We start from the raw sequence: 17,137 nt of genomic DNA on the forward strand, positions 1-17,137 counted from the left end.
AAACTCAAAGGGAAAAGCTGTCCACATCTTCTCTGTCTATCCCTCTCTGCATTTTAAAGAATCAGGGTCAACCTCTCACTCCAGAGAATGACTTTAACCTATCTGGTGTCACTTAGTTGTTGAAAACCCAGGCCTTCTCCCAAAATGTGCACCAACGTCCCACCCGTGCACTAGTCCTGTACCTGCCCTGCGTTTGCAGCCCATCTACCCCATTTCTGTATATCTATACAAAACTAAAACTCTGATCTTGTGCTCTTCCTGTTTGGTGGGTTTTTCTATTAGCACAAACACGGTACGTGATAGCCAGTTTACTCATCGTCTTCCTGTGCTGCGAGTGCAACAGGTTTCGTTCTGATCGGTGGTATATTGTAAAAGTCATTGAGGTTTAAAAATATTTTTTAAAGATTGATCGCACCTGCGCAGATTCTTTCAGTCAGGGCCACGCAGATTGGTCTCTTCTCCTGTCAGCCCCGCCCCAAGCAGCAGCCCCTCCCCAAAGCAGCAGCCCCGCCCCTCCCCAAGCAGCAGCCCCTCCCTCAGCAGCCCAGCCCAGCCCCGCATCAAGCTGCCCCACCCTAAGAAGCAGCCCCACCCCCAGCAACAACCCCGCCCCCAGCCCCAAGCCCCCAGCCCCCCATGTGGGAGCAGCCCCAGCCCAACCCCGAGTTGGAGATGTCGCCAAACGGAAAGTTGAGACTCTAAACCGGGGGAGAAGAATGACCAGCGACCAGCGCCCGCTGTGAGTCCCCATCGCACCGTCAATTCCAGCCACAGCCCTCTGGTGCCCCTCGCTGGCTCCCCCACCCCCCCATGATGCTCCCCTCTCCCCCATGGCTCATCCCCATCTTTTCCTTGAGCTCACTCCCCCCGCCCATACACCCCTCTCCCCTCACACAACCCCCCCCCCCCCACACCCACCCTCCCACACCCCCTGCCCACACACCTCCCACAAGCCCCCCATTGCACACACCCAGCTCCCCACACACACCACTCCGCCCACATCCCCCACACCCATAACCCCACACACCCCCCTAACCCCACACACCCCACACCACTGCGCCCACACCCCCCTCCACCACACCCCCTACCCCCCCCCCCCCCTCCCCACAACCTCCCCCACCACCACCCTCTCCCACACACACCCTCCCCACACACACACACCCCCCTCCCACACCCCCCCTCCCACACACACCCCCTCCCCACACACACCCCCCCCTCCCACACACACACACCCCTCCCCACACACACCCCCCTCCCACACCCCCTCCCACCCCCCCCCCTCCCACACACCACACCCCCCCACACCACACACCCCCCCCCACACACACCCCCTCCCACACACACCCCCCCTACCCCACACACACACCCCCTCCCACACACACACACCCCTCCCACACACACACCCCCTCCCACCCCACACCCCCTCTTCCTTCCTTCCCTCCTCCACTCCCACATGAAGAGGAGGGGGGAGGGAGTGCTGGGGGATGAGGGGGAAGGAGTCGTGCCTGTGCAGTTAGGGGCTATGGGTGAGTGGTAGAATATTGTGTTGGGGAATGGGTCCCGTTTAATCTAGTACCCAATATAACTGCAACATGATGGTTTCAAAAAAGAGTTAGATATAACTCTTAGGGCTGACGGAATAAAGGGATATGGAGTGAAAGCAAGTAAGGAGTACTGATTCTGGATGATCAGCCATGATCATATTGAATGGCGGTGCTATCACGAAGGGCCGAATGGCCTACTCCTGCACCCATGTTCTATGTTTCAAAGTTAACATGACCTCCCAACTTGTACACTCAACTGGTGTCTTGTATTCTAGCTTATGTGACGATGATGTGGACAAAGAGGAAGAGATTTTTCAGGCTTTCAAGATAATGGAGGAGAAGAGTTTCTCGGCCACACTACAGAAGGAGCAGGAAGAAATCGGCAACACACTCGTTGCCTATGCCTTCTTCTCCATCGTCTGGTCTATTGGCGGCATTCTTGACTCCTCATCTAAGCCCAGGTAAACATGGAGTGGGAATCATTGATCATCTCCCCTCAGCCTGTGAGTGGCAATGCTGGGAGTGCGCAGGCAATTTGTGGTTTGGCACGGTGGCACAGCGGTAGAGTTGCTGCCTCACAGCGCCAGAGACCCTCGCTGCTCGCGGCCAACATCTCCAGCTCACTCCTGGTTTCACCGACCGAAGAGCCTTCAGGCGGGATCCCACCGACAGCGATCCCACCGACCTATAGTTCCCCTCTCCCCTGACTCTCAACGTCAAGAAGAGGCTCGACCCGAAACGTCACCTATTCCTTTTCTCCAGAGATGCTGCCTGACCCACTGAGGTACTCCAGCTTTTTGTGTCTTGTTTCAATATGTAAGTTTCTGGATAAGAACCTCAGCACATGCAGTGGCCTTTCACTATGAGTTGAACAGGTACTTTGGATCAGTCTTCACTAAGGAGGACACAAACAATCTTCCTGATATAGTAGTGGCCAGAGGATCTGGGGTGACAGAGGAACTGAAGGAAATCCACATTAGGCAGGAAATGGTGTTGGATAGACTGATGGGACTGAAGGCTGATAAATCCCCAGGGCCTGATGGATTGGAGGGTAGATAATGTTATCGCATGTTTTAAGAAAGGCGGGAGAGAGAAAACAGGGAATTATAGACCAGTTAGCCTGACATCGGTGGTGGGGAAGATGCTGGTCAATAAAAGATGAAATAGCGGCACATTTGGATAGCAGTAACAGGATTGGTTCAAGTCAGTATGGATTTACAAAGGGGAAATCATTCTTGACTAATCTTCTGGCATTTTTTGGAGATGTAACTAGGAAAATGGACAAGGGAGAGCCAGTGGATATAGTGTACCTGGACTTTCAGAAAGCATTTGATAAGGTCCCACATAGGAGATTAGTAGGCAAAATGAGGGCACATGGTATTGGGGGTAACGTGCTGACATGGATAAAAAAATAGTTGGCAGACAGGTACCAAAGAATAGGGATTAACAGGTCCCTTTCAGAATGGCAGGCATTGACTAGTGGGGTACCACAAGGCTCGGTGCTGGGGCCGCAGCTATTCCAATATGTATTAATGATTTAAATTAAAGGATTACGTCACATTAGCAAATTTGCAGATGACACAAAGCTGGGTGGCAGTGTGAACTGTGAGGAGGATGCTATGAGAATGCAGGGTGACTTAGACAGGTTGGTTGAGCGGGCAGATGCATGGCAGATGCAGTTTAATGTGGATAAATGTGAGGTTATCCACTTTGGTAGCAAAAACAGGAAGGCAGATTATTATCTAAATTGTGTCGTTGGGAAAAGAGGAAGTACAACAGGATCTGGGGGTCCTTGTACATCAGTCAATGAAAGTAAGCATGCAGGTATAGCAGGCAGTGAAGAAAGGGAGTGGCATTTTGGCCTTTATAACAAGAAGAGTCAAGTATAGGAGCAAAGAGATCCTTCTGCAGTTATATAAGAAACATATAAGATTATTAAGGGTTTGGCCACGCTAGAGGCAGGAAACATGTTCCCGATGTTGGGGAGTCCAGAAACAGGGGTCACAGTTTAAGAATAAGGGGTAAGGCATTTAGAACAGAGATGAGGAAACACTTTTTCACACAGAGAGTTGTGAGTCTGTGGACTCAGTGGGCAGTGGAGGCCGGTTCTCTGGATAATTTCAAGAGAGAGCTAGATAGGGCTTTTAATGATAGCGGAGTCAGGGGATGTGGGGAGAACGGGGTACTGATTGTGGATGGTCAGCCATGATCACATTGAATGGCGGTGCTGGCTCGAAGGGCTGAATGGCTAATGTCTATAGTCAATGAGGAAGCTCCACACACTTTGTTGAATTGTTGGCAGCTTGTTCCATACACCCACCAGCCATTATGTAAAAACATTGCCCCTGTTAAATCTTTCCCCCCTCACCTTCAACCTATGTCCTCTGGTTCTCAATTCCCCTACTCTGGGCAAGAGACTGTGCGCTTACCTGATCTATTCCTCTCGTGATTTTGTACACCTGTCCCCTCATCCTTCTGTGCTCGAAGGAATAGAGTCTCAGCCTGCTCAACCTTCACTATAGCTCAGTCCCTTGAATTCTGGCAACATCCTCGTAAATCTTCTCTGTATCCTTTCCAGCACGACAACATCTTTCCTGTAACTGAACACTAAACTCCAACATCTTGTACAACTGCCACATGACTGCCCAAGCTTTGTTTTGCATCCATCCTGGGCAGTATACAAGGGTTGCCACGTGTTGGATCTGACAGTCACTACAATAGCAAACAGTCCTATCTGCTGCCTGCTGCCGCACGTGACAGCCCCCCCCCCCCCCCCCCGCACACTGGTTCTCCCTCATCCTCGGTGGGCCGCGTCCCCACTTGGTTCCCCCTCGCTCTCAACGATCCCCCTCCCTCTCAGTCCCTCCTCGCTCTCAGCAGCTAATACCTCGAATGTCCCGTACCCTGCCCACCTGGAATGTCCTGCCCACTGCTCACCTGTTTTAAAAATATATTAACAAACAGCTTTTATTCAATTATACACAAATACAGACTAATAACAAAATCAACAGTCAAACAGTTATCTGATCATAATGTTGTCAACTTTATTTTCAATGCACTTGCCCCTCCCCCCCCCCCCCCCCCCCCCCCCCCCCCCCCCGGCGCCCAGCGATCACGGAGGGCCTCCAGAGTTCCCATGGGCACCGTCTGCTCCCTCTCCAGGGACACGTGGGCACAGACGTAGGCCGGAATAGAGGGTCAGGCAGTCGAGTCGGGCAGAACCCTCGACTGCCCACTGCCTGGATCCACGAGTGGCCATCTTGGCCCAGGCCCAGGAGCAAGCAAACTGACAGAGAGAACCTCCCCCCTCACAACTACCACGTTCCGGGTAACCAATGATCAGGAGCGTGGGTCCGGGAGTGTCCATAGTGCAAAAACAATCAAGCGTAAATTGCTAAGGAAATAATTTAACTGTAAATCAAATATTTTCATTTGCAGCTTTAGTGATTTTTTCCGAAGGCTTTGCGATTGGGAGTCCAAACCGAAAGAGCTAAAGTTTCCCAGGGCTCTACAAATACCGAGAAAGGGAAGTGTTTTTGACTTTGTCTATCTGAAGAAAACCTTCTCATCGTGGTGCTCCTGGAGGGACCTGGTTAATGGTGTAGCTGTGGAGCACATGATCGAGGTACGCTGGCCACAGATACACACACAATGCTGGAGTAACTGCCCGACATGTAGCATACAGTTAAAGCTGCTGGTGTCCTTCTACCACTGCTCCATCGAGAGTGTGCTGGCGTACTGTATAACCACATGGTATGCCAGCTGCTCTGCAGTGGACAGGACAGCCCTTCAAAGGGTCATCAACACCGCACAAAAAATCACTGGCTGCCCACTGCCCTCCCTGAAGGACATCTTCAACTCTCGCTGCCTTGGCAGGGCAGCCAACATCCTGAAGGACCCTTCCCACCCTGGACACAACCTGTTCCACCTGCTGCCCTCTGGCAGACGGTACAGGTCTTTCAAAACTCGCACAAACAGACTCAGTACCATATTGTACCATGTGCAATGGCATTAAAGAGATTCATTAATTCATTCATCTCTGCAGAGAAGGAATGGGTGATGTTTCGGGTCGGGACCTTTCTTCAGACTGAGAGTTAGGGGAGAGGGAACCGAGAGATATTGAAGGAAAAGGTGTGAAAATGAGACATCAAAGGGGACAAAGCTCAAGGAATATGTAGAATGTTAGCGAGGGAATTTGACAACGAGACATACAATGTAACATTTAAGCAGGGGACAGTCATTTGGTTGGAAAACCAGGATGGGGAGGAATGGAGATAGAGGGAAAGCAAAGGTTACTTGAAGTTAGAGAAATCAATATTCAAGCTGCTGGGGTGTAAGCTTCCCGAGCGAAATATGAGGTGATGTTCCTCCAATTTGCGTTGACAATCCACTCACTCTGACAATGGAGGAGGCCCAGGGCAGAAAGGTCAGTGTGGGAATGGGAGGGGAAGTCAGTGTTTGGCAACCGGGAGATCAGGCAGGTCTAGGCAGATTTAGCAGTACTCAGTGACCCTGCTTTACGGTTGCTTGTGTTACCAAAAACTTTAACCATGACCAGAAGATTTGAGATATGGAAGATAATTTGTGTTTAAATAATGTAAATAAATCGACACAAAATGCTTTGTTTAAGACTTGACCAAATGCTGAGAAGTGGCGGCACGGTGGCGTAGTGGTAGAGTTGCTGCCTCACAGCGCCAAAGGCCCAGGTTTGTTCCTGACCACGGGTGCTGTCCGTATGGACGTTGTTCTTTCTCCCCTTGACCTGCGTGGGTTTCCTCCAGGTGCTTCGGTTTCCTCTCACACTCCAAAGACATGCGTGTTTGTAGGTTAATTGGCTTGAGTGAAAAGCGTAAATTGTCCCTTGAGTGTAGCATAGTGTTAGTGTTTAGTTTAGAGATACTGCGCGAAAACAGGCCTGTTGACCCACCGGGTCCGCTCCGACCAGCGATCACTCTGCACACTAACACTATCCTACACACACTAGGGGCAACTTACAATTGTACCAAACACCACACTGAAGGGCCTGTCGCCAAACTGCATCTCCAAAATGTCAAGTCTAAAGACAAGGGTGACAGGTACCGAGGGCCACCACCACCTGCAGCTTCCCTTCCAGGTCATGCAGCATCTGACTTGATCCTTGATCGTCACTTGATAAATCCCGGCACTCTCCACAACATCACCATGGGAATACCATCAGCAGGAAACATCCTGAATCCCTGAAACGATTGACAGGGTAGGGAGGGCTAGACCCTGGCTGCCATTCTTGGACCAGAGAACTTAACCTGAGAATAAGCTGTGGCCAATTTAAGATCAAAATGAAGAGGACTATCATCACATGGAGTGCAGCAAACCTTTGGATTTCTCTTCCTCAGAGACCCATTGACTGGTTGAATTGATTCATAGAACAAGAACAGGCCAAGTAGGGCCGAAGGGCCTGTTTCCATGCTGTATCACTCTATGACTATGACTACCATAATGCCGTTCGCTCGTGTGTCAGACAACGCAGCTCGCTGTTGGCTTCTGTCGTTGTCCAACATGTTGACAGAATTGTTGTTTTCGATGCGTCACGGAGTGCATCGCGTTGTCACTTACAGTGAGCACCATGAGGAGGCTTCTGTCATCATCCCCATACCATGCTAATTTCAACCAATCATATCCATAGGCATTCACTGCCTATTCATGGTCCTATGTTAATGGCTCTTAAGCATTGCCATCGTATCTGCCTCCACCCCCGCACCACCACATCTGCTGCTTCCTACCATGAAGCCAATTCTATATCCAGTTACCTATCTCCCCTTGGATCCCATGCAATCTAACCTTCCAGAGCAGCCTACCATGCGGAACCTTTCCAAAGGCTTTCCTGAAGCCCATATAGACCATGTTTATGACCCTGCCCTCGTCACCCGTCTTGGTAACTTATATAGGTTGCTGAATAAGAAATATTCATACGGTTAGCAGGATCTGAGTGTGAAATACTGTAGGAATAATGGCGCCGGAGACCCGGGTTCCATCGTGACTAAGGGTGTTGTCTGTACGGATTTTGTACGTTCACCCCGTCACCTGCGTGGGTTTTCTCCGGGTGCTGCGGTTTCCTCCCACACTGCAAAGACGTACAAGTTTGTAGGTTAAATGGCTTTGCTAAAAATAGTAAATTGTCCTTAATGTGTGTAGGGCAGTGTTCGTCTGCAGGGATCACTAATCGGCACGGACTTGGTGGGCTGAAGGGCCTGTTTCCACATGGTATCTCTAAACTAATGGGACAAGGGACATCAGGGACAGTATAAAAATTAAAGCAAAGTAGTACAACGTAGCAAAGATGAGCGGGAAGCAAGAGGATTGGGTAATGTTTAAAGAACAACAGAAGATAACCAAAAAGACAATGCGGGGAGAAAAGATGAGGTATGATGGTAAGCTAGCCAAGAATAGAAAGCAGGATAGTAAAAGCTTCTTTAGGTATGTGAAGAGGAAAAAATTAATTAAGACCAAAGTTGGACAATGGAAGACCGAAAAAGGATGAATTTATTATGGGGAACAAGGAACTGGAAGATTAGTTGAACAAGTACTTTGTATCTGTCTTCACTAAGGAGGACACAAATAATCTTCCCGATATAGTAGTGGCCAGATGACCTGGGGTGACGGAGGAACTGAAGGAAATCCATCCACCATCCATCAACCTGGACACACTGCAGCAGAGCCACTGTCGTGCCGCTGCCGATCGGAACGCCTGTTGATGTTTAGTAGAGAGTAGAGTGTTTAATTTGTTCATGATATATGTATTTTTATTTCTATTTATTTTTTACTGCACACTGAATGGACACTGGTTGAGCAACATTTTTTTGTTTCCTCTGGGTATGTGAGTACTCAGGAAAATGACAATAAAGATGTACTATACTATACTATACTAAATCCACATTAGGCAGGAAATGGTGTTGGATAGAGTGATGGGACTGAAGGCTGATAAATCCCCAGGGCCTGATGGTCTGCATTAGGGCACATGGTATTGGGGGTAGAGTGCTGACATAAATAGAGAAGAGGTTGGCAGACCGGAAACAAAGAGTAGGGATTAACGGGTCCCTTTCAGAATGGCAGGCAGTGACTAGTGTGGTATCGCAAGGCTCGGTGCTGGGACCGCAGCTATTTACAATATACGCCAATGATTTGGATGAAGGGATTCAAAGTAACATTAGCAAATTTGCAGATGACACAAAGCTGGGTGGCAGTGTGAACTGTGAGGAGGATGCTATTAGAATGAAGGGTGACTTGGACAGGTTGGGGGAGTGGGCAGATGCATGGCAGATGGAGTTTGATGCGGATAAATGTGAGGTTATCCTCTTTGGTAGCAAAAACAGGAAGGCAGATTACTATCTAAATGGCGTCAATTTGGGAAAAGGGGAAGTACTACAGGATCTGGGGGTCCTTGTACATCTGTCTATGAAAGTAAGCATGTAGGTACAGCAGGCAGTGAAGAAAGTCAATGGCATGTTGGCCTATATAACAAGAGGAATCGAATATAGGACCAAGGAGGTCCTTCTGCAGTTGTACAGAACCCTAGTGAGACCACACCTGGAGTATTGTGTGCAGTTTTGGTCCCCTAAGTTGAGGAAGGGCATTCTTGCTATTGAGGGAGTGAAGCGCAGGTTTACAAGGTTAATTCCCGGGATGGCGAGACTGTCATATGCTGAGAGAATGGAGCAGCTGGGCTTGTATGCTCTGGAGTTTAGGATGAGAGGGCATCTCATTGAAACATATAAGATTGTTAAGGGTTTGGACACGCTAGAGGCAGGAAATGTTCCCGATGTTGGTGGAGTCCAGAACCAGGGGCCACAGTTTAAGAATAAGGAGTAAGCCATTTAGAACGGAGACGAGGAAACATTTTTTCTCACAGTGTGTTGAATCCGTAGAATTCTCTGTCTCAGTGGAGGCAGTTTCTCTGAATGCGTTCAAGAGAGAGCTAGATAGGGCTCTTAAAAATAGCGGAGTCAGGAGATATGGGGAGAAGGCAGGAACGGGGTACTGATTGGGGATGATCAGCCATGATCGCATTGAATGGCGGTGCTGGCTCGAAGGGCCAAATGGCCTACTCCTGCACCTATTGTCTATTGTCTATTGTCTAAACTAAAAGGAAAAACCTTGACATACAAATCTTAATATGACTGTTCTTTCTCTGTTGCATCGCTGCTGTGGGCGTCTTCGTTTGTGCCCTTCACTTGCATTGGACATCGACAGGCTGACAGTCTCCTGCAGGTATGTAACATGGACCCACGCAAACATATATCATCATTTCACTGAGCAAAGCGCAGACTGGGCGATCATTTCACTGAACACCTTTGCTCAGTCCGCCTTTGCCGACGTGATCTCCCGGTAGCCAAACACTTTAACTCCCTCAGAGTGAGGCTACATGTTGGAGGAACAGCATCTCATATTTCGCTTGGGCAGCTTACAACCCAACAATATGAATATTGATTTCTCTAACTTCAAGTAACCCTCGCAATCCCCCCCATCTCTCCGTCCCTCCCCCACCCTAGTCATCGTACTAGTTTCACTGTCTTCCTGCTGAGTTTCACTGTTTGTATCACTCATTATCACCTATCCAACAGCCAACAGCCATTGTGGGCTCTACATTTCCGTGATCATTGTTGCGGACTTTAATGTCTTTTACCATACCTTTAATTCCTTTGTTCTTTGTACCTTTTCAAACATCCCGTTTCCCCCTCTCCCCTTACACTCAGTCTAAAGAAGATTCAAGACCCGAAACGTCACCTCTTGCTTCTCTGCAGAGCTGCTGCCTGACCCGCTGAGTTACTGCAGCTTTTAGTGTCTATATACTGTATCCCTGTCTACAGTTTATGCCTGCTTCTCTGAAGGCCCTGTCTCTTTCTGAACATTGTGCTTTTAACATTTCTTGCTATAGATTGCTAATGTTAAGCCCTTATGTCTAAACTCAATGCTGATTATATCGTGAAGAAAGAAATGCATAAAACACCAGACAATGATCCGTGCATTCATTTCATATTTAAGCTTCATAACTCTTAGCTATTCTCTGAAATAAAATCCCTGAGTAAAAGAACGTAAGGGCGGTATGGTGGCGCAGCGGTAGAGTTGCTGTCTAACATCGCCAGAGACACGGGTTCATCCTGACTACGGGTGCTGTCTGTACAGAGTTTGTACGTTTTCCCTGTGACCATATGGGTTTTCTCCGGGATCTCCGGTTTCCTCCCACACTCCAAAGACGTACAGGTTTGTAGGTTAATTGGCTTGGTATAAATGTAGATTGTCCCTAGTGTGTGGGATAGTGTTAGTGTGTGGGGATCGCTTGTCGACTTGGACTCGGTGGGCTGAAGGGCGTGATTCTGCGCTGTATCTCTAAACTAAACTAAAGAAGTCTTCCTCTATACTGTTTTAACATGGCTTAGCGACAGGCCGTGTGTGGTGTCACCCAGTGAAAACAAGCTTGTAGACACAAAAAGCTGGAGTATCTTAGTGGGTCAGGCACCAACTAGAGAAAGGGAATAGAGAATTAATTTTGTGTCGAGACTCTTCTTCAGATGAGATCAGTTTAACTTGGCATCATGTTCAGCACAAACATTGTGGGCTGAAGGGCCTGTTTCTGTGCTGTATCGTTCTGTGTTCTATGAAAGGTTTAGAGGAATGTGAGCCAAATGCGGGCAAATCAGACGAGGTTCAATGGGCCAACTTGGACAAGTTGGGCAGAAGAGCCTGATACAGGACTGTATGGTTGTACAGACATACTTAGAGGGGCTTTCACAGTGGATCGGCTGATGCTGATTTACACTGAAGACAGACACAAAATGCTGGAGTAACTCAACGGGACAGGCAACATCTCTGGAGAGAAGGAATGGGTGACGTTTTGGGTTGTAGTCCTTCCTTAGACTCTCTATTTATTGCTTAGGGTGCCCCATCTAAGGAAGGCCCATTTGCCTGCATGTGGCTCATATCCCTCCACATCTTTCGGGGAACATAGTACAGCACAGCACAGGAACAGGCCCTTCAGCCCACTATGTTTGTGATAAACTGATCTCATCTCATGAAGGGTCTCGACCTGAAACGTCACCTATTCCTGGTCACCAACTTGTGGAGGAAGTTTGAGAAATAGGTGGGGTCCAGAGGGGAGAGAGTGGGGAGGTTATGGAGCAGAAAAGGAGACGGAGGATCTGGGGAGGGGTTAGATTCATTAAAGATGACCTAAAATTGTTGATACCATTGGGCTGTGAGCTACCCAATGAGAATATGTGGTGCTGCTCCTCCAGTTTGTGAGGGGCCTCACTCTGGCAGTGGAGGAGACCCAGGACAGAGAGGTCAGTGTGGCAGATAGGGACAATAAGCTGGAGTAACTCAGCGGCACACACAGCATCTCTGGAGAAAAGGAATAGGTGGTGTTTCGGGTTGAGACCCTTCATCAGACTTAGAGCCAGGGGAGAGGGAAACGAGGGATATAGACGGTGATGTAGAGATATATAGGACAAATTAATAAAAGATATGCAAAGTAACAATGATAAAGGCCATTGTTGAAGCACATGTGGCTGTGGTCACGAGTCTGGGTGAGTGCAGGAGCTCAAATGGTTCACAACCAGGAGGTCCAACAACCCCCCTCACCTACTGTGTGTCGACCTATTACCCGAGTCGGAAGAAGAGTCTCGACCCGAAACCTATTCCTTTTTCTCCAGAGATGCTGCCTGCTTTGCATTCCTCCAGTACTGTGTCTGGGGTGTTTTCACTGGGTGACACAACCTGCAGCCTGGTTTGGTTTATCAGCAGGAGTGTAATGCTTGTCCTTCTTGATGTTGCAGCTGAACAATATCATTATCAACACCACAGAGACGGCCATGCAGACCTACTTCCTGGAGAAGCTGCTGATGCACGATAAGCCGCTACTGTTGGTAGGCCCCACGGGCACGGGCAAGACGGCCATCACCAACAGCTTCCTACGACAGCTGTCCCCCGCGAGGTACACAGTGTGTCAGATCAACTTCTCCGCACAGACCTCCGCCAACCAGACCCAGGACATCATCCTGGCCCGCCTCCAGAAGTAAGGACAGCTCACAGCTCACCGCGATCACGTACTGCATAGATACAGCGCGGAAACAGGCTCTTCGGCCCATCCAGTCCGCGCCGCCCAGCCACCCCCGCCCACTAACACTATCCTACACACACTAGGGACAACTTACACTTGTACTGAAGCCAATTAACTTACAAACCTGCATGTGTTTGGAGTGTGGGCAGAAACTGGAGCACCCCGAGAAAACCCAAGCAGGTCACGGGGAGAACGTACAAACTCCATACAGACAGCACCCGTAGTCAGGATCGAACCCGAGTCTCCGGCGCTGTAAGGCAGCAACTCTACCGCTGCGCCACCGTGCCACCCAGAACTAAACTTTAGCTCAGACATAAAGAGAGGAAACAGGCCCTTCGGCCCACCGATTCCACGCCGGCCAGCAATACAACGGCAGAGTTGCACTGTATCTCTAATCTAAACTAAACTGTTTACCCTCTCTACACTTCTCGTCACTTTAAATACTTCTGTCAGGTTGTCCCTCAGCCTCCAGAGAACACAAGATAAGTTTGTACAACCTCCTCACAGCTCATATTCCCCAATTCAGGACAAAAACACACTGGTGAATCTCTTTTGCACTCTCTCTGAAGCCTCCACATCCTTCCTGTAATGGGGTGACCAGAACAACACACAGCACTAAATGTGGTCTAATCAAAGCTTTATACAGATTCACTCTAAAGAGAAGCAAGAAAGAGGGCAGGAATGAGACTGAAGGATTCACAAGTTGCCAGGACTCGAGGGTGTGAGCTATAGGGACAGGTTGAGCAGGCTGGGTCTCTATTCGGGGAGATGCACAGAGTCTCTTGCCCAGAGTAGGGGAATCGAGGACCAGAGGACATAGGTTTAAGATGAAAGGGAAAAGATTTAATAGGAATCCAAGGGGTAACTTTTTCACATCAAGGGTGGTGGGTGTATGGAATAAGCTACCAGAGGAGGTAGTTGAGGCTGGGACTATGCCAACATTAAAGAAACAGTTAGACAGGTACATGGATAGGAGAGGTTTGGATGGATATGGGCCAAATGCAGACAGGTGGGACTAGTGTAGATGGGACATGTTGGTTGGTGTGTGCAAGTTGGTTCGAAGGGCCTGTTTCCACACTGTATGACTCTATGATTGAGTTGTGTATGTGTGCGATTTAATCTGTATTTAATCAAATCCCAGTGCAGCAGGGCAGTAGTTTAAAGCCAGACGTCAAAGGTATGAATGAAGACGTTGCTTGAGTCATGACCATTGTTGTCACTGTTAAACTTTAAAACACACCACAAAGATCGGGCAAGGCAATCAAGACTTTATTTAGGAGCATTAAATACAGTGATCACTGGGAGCAATTTAACAGATTGCTGAACAAACAAAGATTCATCCACTCCTGACATACAGAATCTCCCCTTGATGTGTGCGATGTTCCTTTCATTTCCCTTTCCCGCAGGCACTTGAGCCTTTTTCCTCTTCACGTGGTCCTACGACAATCATAGACAACGCACCTTAGAAGGCTTAGGAAGTTCGGCATGTCCCCAACAACTCTCACCAACTTCTACAGATGCGCCGTAGAACGCATTTTATCAGGATGCATCACAGCATGGTTTGTGAACAGCTCCATCCAAGACCGCAAGAAATTGTAGCGAATTGTGGACACAGCCCAGACCAAGTCAAGTCAAGTCAAGTCAAGTTTATTTGTCACATACACATACGAGATGTGCAGTGAAATGAAAGTGGCAATGCTCGCGGACTTTTGTGCAAAAAGACAAACAACCAAACAAACTATAAACACAATCATAACGCACATATTCTTTTACATAATAAATAATGGAAGGAAAAACGTTCAGTAGAGTTAGTCCCTGGTGAGATGGGCGTTTACAGTCCGAATGTCCTCTGGGAAGAAACTCCTTCTCAACCTCTCCGTTCTCACCGCATGGCAACAGAGGCGTTTGCCTGACCATCACACAAACCAACCTCCTTCCATTAACTGCACTTACACCTCACGCTGCCTCGGCAAGGCCAGCAGCATAATCAAGGACGAGTCGCACCCAGGCCACTCCCTCGTCTCACCTCTCCCATTGGGCAAAAGGTATCTTCTTCTTCTTGCGTGTGGACACGCCAGGTTGAAACAGGGTGGACCACGTGAAGGTTGCAATCTCCCACCCCGGCAAAAGGTATCATCGCCGGTCACTCGAAAAAGGGGATGACTGTCCTCTCCTCTCCATAGGGACGTCTACTTGTGGGTCTGCAGATGTCTGTAGAAGCCGATCCGCGATCCACACACCTTGGTGCAACGTGGCCAGTGGTGACTGGTGGTGGTTGGTAGTTGTCGAGCCCCCTTCCCCCTCTCTCCTTACCATGCTGTCACTTGGTCTCTGCGACATGGCGTAGTTCCGTTTTGTGACGTGCAGCTCCTTCCTGCACGGATTTCCTCCAGGAACGCCTGTCCAGTGCAATGTGCCCCCAGTTGCTCGATGTGATGTGGAATTTCTTCAGACTGTTCTTGATGATGTCCTTGAAGTGTTTCTTTGGCCCGCCGGGGGCTCGCCGACCTTCCTTCAATTGAGAGTACAGGATTTGTTTAGGGAGACGTGTGTTGGACATGTGGACGACATGGGCAGTCCATTGAGGTTGGTGCTGTATTATTGTGGTGGTGATGTTGGTCATGTTGGCTTCCTCCAAAACGGTGATGTTGGTGCGTGTCTCCTCCCAGCTGATCTTCAGAATCTTTTGTAAGGATCTTTGATGGTATTGTTCCAGGGCTCTCAGGTGCCTGCTGTAGGTGGTCCATGACTCGGCTCCATACAACAGGGTGGAGAGGACAACGGCTCTGTAGACCAGCAGTTTTGTTTGAGCCTTTAGGTCTCGTTCTTCAAGGACTCTTTTCCTGTGTCTGGTGTAGTCTCCGCTGGCTCAACTCGGGCGTTGGTTGACCTCAGAGTCAATGTCAGCTTTTGAGGGAAGAATGCTGCCAAGGTAGGGGAAGTGGTCAACGTTTTCAAGTGTGGTGTCGTCCACCTTTATAGTGGGCTGGGTAGACGGCTGGTTGGGTGGAGGTTGATGTAGGACCTGGGTCTTCTTGGTGTTCAAGGCTAGGCCCATAGCTCTGTATGCCCTGGAGGTCTTCTGCAGAGTGTGCTGCAATGGCAGTCGTCCACGTATTGAAGCTCCATGATAGTGGTGTTACTGACTTTGCACTTGGCCTTCAACCTATTAAGGTTGAGGAGACCACCGTCAGTTCTGTAGATTGGGATCCCCAGTGGCAGCTCTTCACCAATGACATGAAGTATGGCAGCAATGAAGACGACAAACATGGTGGGCGCGATGATGCATCCCTGTTTGACCCCCCGCTTCCACAGTGAAGGGCTCGGATACAGAGCCGCAGTTGCTGAGCACTGTGACCGACCGGCCATCATGTAGAAGCCTCAATATTATGATGTACTTGTCATGACAACCGTACCTTGATAGTTTGCTCCAAAGAGCCTGGCGGTCTACTGAGTCAAAAGCCTTTGTCAGGTCTATGAAGGCCATGTACAAAGGCTGCCTTTGTTCACTGAATTTTTCCTGGAGTTGGCGTGCTGTGAATATCATGTCTGCTGTACCTCTGGGTGGACGGAAGCCACGCTGTGATTCTAGGAGTACCTCCGCAGACAGTGGTAGAAGTCGGTTTGCGAGGACACGAGCCAGGACTTTGCCTGTTGTTGACAGGAGTGAGATGCCCCTGTAGTTTCCACATTCAGCCTTGTCCCCCTTCTCGAAAATGGTCACTATTAGAGCATCCCTGAGTTTTGAGGGAAGTTCGTATTTTTCCCCGACCTTGAGGAGTAGGGCGTGAATGTGGTACAGGAGCTCCGGTTCACCTTCCTTTAAGATCTCAGCTGGGATCCCATCTGGATCAGTGGCCTTGTTGTTCTTGATGGCATCTTGAACCTCTGTCATAGTGAGAGGTTCTTCCATGTCTTCTCTAGTGGGACTCTGGGGAATGCGGTGGATAATGTCTGGTTCAGTTGTGCTGTCACAGTTGAGGAGTTCCTGGAAGTGCTCTTTCCATCGGGCGTTAATGGACTCACTGTCCTTCAGCAGTTCTTGTCTGTCGTTTGAGCGCAGGGGGTTTAAGCCCTGGTAGCTTGGACCATAGACGGCCTTAGTAACGCTGAAGAAGCCTCTTGTGTCACCCAAGTCTGCCAGTCTCTGGATTTCCAGAGCCTTATCTGTCCACCAAGCGTTCTTAAGCTCCCTCACCCAGCTCTGGACGTCCGCCTTGGCTCTGGACTGAGCTGCAAAATGTACAGAAGTGTGAAAACACACACCTCCAGATTCAGCAACAGTTTCTTCCCAGCTGTTATCAGGCAACTGAACCATCCTACCGCAACTAGAGAGCAGTCCTGAGCTACTATCTACCTCATTGGTGACAGCCAGACTCTCCTAGATTGGACTTTGCTGGCTATACCATGCACTAAACGTTATTTCCTGTATCTGTACACTGTGGACGGCTCAACTGTAATCATGTGTTGTCTTTCCGCTGACTGGTTAGCACGCAACAGA

At 49.1% G+C, this 17,137-nt stretch overlaps 1 protein-coding gene across 1 annotated transcript in view; it reads left to right on the top strand.

Moving 5' to 3' along the window:
• Positions 1 to 17,137, top strand: part of LOC129708029 (dynein axonemal heavy chain 3-like) — a 426,708-nt gene that overhangs the window by 217,655 nt on the left and 191,916 nt on the right. Inside the window, exons 41-44 of the mRNA XM_055653570.1 lie at positions 1,820 to 2,005; positions 4,983 to 5,169; positions 9,771 to 9,788; positions 12,353 to 12,591. Coding sequence (XP_055509545.1) covers positions 1,820 to 2,005; positions 4,983 to 5,169; positions 9,771 to 9,788; positions 12,353 to 12,591 — 630 coding nt within the window. The remainder of the gene's footprint in view (positions 1 to 1,819; positions 2,006 to 4,982; positions 5,170 to 9,770; positions 9,789 to 12,352; positions 12,592 to 17,137) is intronic.

The sequence above is a fragment of the Leucoraja erinacea genome, chromosome 22 (genome assembly GCF_028641065.1).
Source record: "Leucoraja erinacea ecotype New England chromosome 22, Leri_hhj_1, whole genome shotgun sequence".
In the NCBI taxonomy this organism is placed as follows: Eukaryota; Metazoa; Chordata; class Chondrichthyes; order Rajiformes; family Rajidae; genus Leucoraja; species Leucoraja erinaceus.